Below are 3,785 nucleotides of genomic sequence, written 5' to 3'. Positions count from 1 at the left end.
CAAGCTTGTCAGGCTCAGCTCTTTGTCCAGGTGTGTTCAGGGCAGAGGAGGTGGATTTTCACCTCATCAGGTGTTAACTGGTGAAAAGCAACCCCAAAACACACCCAGGGCCCGTCTGTCTGAGATGGGTTCATGCTGCAGCATTGCTGCTTTTAATTCATCAGTCGGGACAAGCTGGGTGTGAAGCTTTGAAGATTTATTGTTTCTCCTCCAGAAAGGGGGGATTAAGAGACTAAAGCTCCATCAGCAAATTGCCCTTGTTGGAGTGGAGTGGAAGGAAGGGGTCTGTGGAATCCCTGCTGGATGGCAAGGCCTGCAAGGCTGAGGTTGCTTTTTTAATCTGTGTTTAATTAGAGCAGCATTAATGAAAACAGGCTCTGACACTCGCAGGACTCTCCAGAAATCAATGAGGGCTTGGAGGGCTCTTGAAACACACAGTGAGCAGCCACTGCAATTCCAGCACCCCTCTCCTGGCTCTCACAACAATTATCCCATTAAATGTTCCTGTGTTTGGATGATTTATGTTATCACTGAGATCATTCAGAGCCTTTCTCCTCCGGCATGAACAAATTGGGAAGGTTTGTGTGGAAAACCCCTCCAGGGTCAGCCTCATTCAAAGCAGCATCGCTTGTTTGGAGTATTCCAAGAGTCTCATAGTCCCAAGGTCCAGAGATGGCCAATCCAAAGGGTGGGAAAGCCACTTTTTCCAGCCAGGATGCAGAGCTGAATTCTGTGCACATAAAATACCAGCAAGTGCTGCTCAGTGTTGGGAAGGTGAGGTGAGCGTGGAGGAGATGTTTAGCTTGGGATGGGTAATTTGCTGGGAATGGAAGAAATAGGGAGAAAGAGCTTTTCCATATCTTTTCTCTCTATATTTTGTTTGTCTTCCTGTTGTAAAATGTCCTGTTTGTGGAACTGCTGTGTCATGTCCTCTGGAAACCTTGGCAGGAAATCACAAGCTTCTTCCTAAGGAGACAAAATAGCAACTCCTGCCTCTAGGTAGGAGCCACCTGGCCCAACACTGGGGAATTCTTTGGAGTTTTCCTGTGTCAGAGTGTCCCACTGTCATTATGGGATGTTGGTACCGTGGGAATAGGGGTGTTGTACAGATTTGACCTGTTCAAGGTGTCCAGGGTTGTTTGTTGGGACATCCAGAGCTCCTGGTCTCAGGGTAGATTTGGAGATGATCCCTTTTTTTAAACTCCTTGGTAGGGCAGTTTGCCTTCTCCTTTGCTTTCTTCTTTGTTGGTGCACCATTCCCTGATTGCTGTTTTGGGAAGAGGAACAAAAAGGGAATTGGAAAGCGTTGCCAGCTGTGTTGATTATTATAAGGAGATTTTAATATAGACACGTTTGTTCTGGGGCCAAGTGCTTTCCAACAGCCTCGTGTGCCCCAGGCCTCTGCCTTTCCTGACTGATTGCCCTGGGTGTTAAGTTTCTCCAGAGATTTGTCCTTGCAGAAATATCTGCAAAGTTTTTCCCTCTGCTTTTACCCTTCCCCACCTTGCAGGGCACAAAGTCTTCAATCAATACCTGTCAGCTTGAAATTCCTGATGCATTTTCTGCCTGTGACCTTGCCTGTCTCATGTTGGACTGTGCAGCTGGAAACACCTGAGACTTTTGGGAGGCACTGTGGCATCCCAACCACTGGAATATAAAACTGGTATGGGTTTCTTGCCTTGGTGGATTGATTTTCCCATGGGTTTAACCCACTCTAGTCAGTATAACTTAATTTTTCCTTTGTCCTATGTGGATTAACTCTTTTCCAACCTCTGGTGGGCTCAGGCGGCAATTCCCTAAAAGCCATGGGATGTTCTGTGCCTGTTCCATGTGCTCTGCCATCCCTGGGATTTGTTCCTTGGTCCCACAGGCTCAGCTTGTCCTGTCTATGCCTGAAACCTGCTTTCAGCACGGTTGGTAGGAGAGAAAACTGCTGGTCTGTCACCTGCCCTTCATGGGGAGGGAAAGGAGCAGCCTTTTCTGTGGGATGAGGAAGGGAAAGGAGCTGGATTCTGGGAGTAATTGTGAGGGAAAATCAACATCAGCCAGTGGCAGGTGGTAAATGGGAGAGCATCATCTTACAGTGGCAAGGGCCAGGCACTTGGGAAATGTGAGTTACAGACACAGTTATGCATGGTAGAACAGTTCACATTCCTTGTTTTCCTGGCAGGAAAGCTGATGGAGGGGATTTCCCTTCATTTTCCCTTTATTTTCCACAACTTCCCAACCTGCCGTGCATTTTCACTGGGTCCTGTAATACCACAAACAGGAATCTCTGGGGAATTCAGAGCAAGTTAATGAGTTTAGTCCTCTAAAGGCAGCTACTTCCAGACCTTTATCCCTGTTCCAGAGGTGTACATGGAATTACACAGGCAGCCCCACAGGTCAGGCCCAGGGAACCCTACAGGAGGTGAAATTAAGGACAGAAGGGACATTGTGCAAGTGTGTGTGACCCCACAGGCAGCACGATGCAGCCACGCCAGTACTTCAGGAATTCCTGTGCTCATTCCAGGATCATTTCACCTGCAGAGCTGCTGAGGATCTTGGGTTGAGCAAGCTCCTGTCACCCCCAGGCAGTTCCATGTGGGGCTGGGATTGGAGCTTTGCTCCATCTCCCCTCGGTTATCCCGGGAAAGCTGCAGCCCTGCCTGTCTGACAGGAATCTGCCAAGGCTGTTGCATCAGAAGTGGCCGGCCCAGGTTTTCCTGTGCCTGGCTCCATTCCCACTGTTTGCTCTGGGCAGAGCCTCAGCTCTCCCCCATCCTGCCTTTCCCCTGAGCACACAGGAGCTGTTGTTCCATGCATTTGTCTTGGATGTGTTCTAGGTGGGATTGAGCCGTTTCTCTGGCTGCTTCGCAGGCATTTTTTCCTGTTGTCATCTGGGAATGGTGTCTGGGAAGGAACTTGGGAGGCAACTTCAAAGGGATACAGCCATAAAATGAGAATTGGGGGGGGTAAAGTCCTGGGACTGATGTTTGTCCTTGTTCCTGTCAGGAATGGGGAATTCCCTGGCTGTGCAGGTGAGTGCCAGTGGAGCAGGTTCAGTGAGATGCCTGAAGCCAGTGCAGGACAGAGGAAATATTGAAGCCTGTTGTCTTTAGAAAGCCAGATTTCCCTCTGAAAGCCTCTGGCTTCCCTTGTGGCTTGAGGTAATCTTGAAATGAGGCTGGGCTGGAGCAGTCCTCGGAGGGGTGAAGGGATGAAGGGATGCACCTGGAGAGCAAAATCCAGGATCTCTCCTGCCAGAGTGGTAAGTGATGAGTAAGTCAAAGGGAAACATTTGTTATTGTGAGGGTGGGCAGGCCCTGGCACAGGGTGCCCAGAGCAGCTGTGGCTGCCCCTGGATCCTTGGAAGTGCCCAAGGCCAGGCTGGAATGGACTTGGAGCACCCTGGGAGAGTGGAAGGTGTCCCTGCCCATGGGACTGGAACAAGATGAGCTTTCATGTTCCTTCCAACCCAAACCAGTCTGGGATTCTATGAAAAGTCCCCCCCCCGTCTATCTGCCATCCCTTCAGCTTTCTAACACTTATTATCCCAATTATGTAAAGCTTTGGAGAGGGGCTGCTGGCTCAGCCCGGCCGTGGCACGTCAAGGTCATGCTGAAATCCTTGTTCCTAGAATGATTCCTGATGGGTCACTCCAAAGCTCTGCCTGGCTGCTGTCTGACAGGGCTGGAGCCTTAGGAAAACACTGCAGGAATTAGGGCAGCACAGCCTGATCTCTGTATCACTGCCCTGATTTATGGTGGAGCTGTGCAGCTTTGCCGTGTTTTTCATGGAGCGGT

The 3,785-nt window shown here is 49.9% G+C and overlaps 1 protein-coding gene across 1 annotated transcript in view; it reads left to right on the top strand.

Annotated features, from left to right (window-relative positions):
* Positions 1 to 3,785, top strand: part of SLC7A5 (solute carrier family 7 member 5) — a gene marked incomplete at its 5' end in the record, with an annotated part of 29,936 nt that overhangs the window by 4,775 nt on the left and 21,376 nt on the right. Inside the window, one exon of the mRNA XM_017741324.1 lies at positions 2,787 to 2,816. Within this exon, the coding sequence (XP_017596813.1) occupies positions 2,787 to 2,816 (30 nt within the window). The remainder of the gene's footprint in view (positions 1 to 2,786; positions 2,817 to 3,785) is intronic.

The sequence above is a fragment of the Corvus brachyrhynchos genome, unplaced genomic scaffold (genome assembly GCF_000691975.1).
Source record: "Corvus brachyrhynchos isolate BGI_N302 unplaced genomic scaffold, ASM69197v1 scaffold365, whole genome shotgun sequence".
Lineage (NCBI taxonomy): Eukaryota > Metazoa > Chordata > Aves > Passeriformes > Corvidae > Corvus > Corvus brachyrhynchos.
This window is presented reverse-complemented; position numbering and strand designations above follow the sequence as displayed.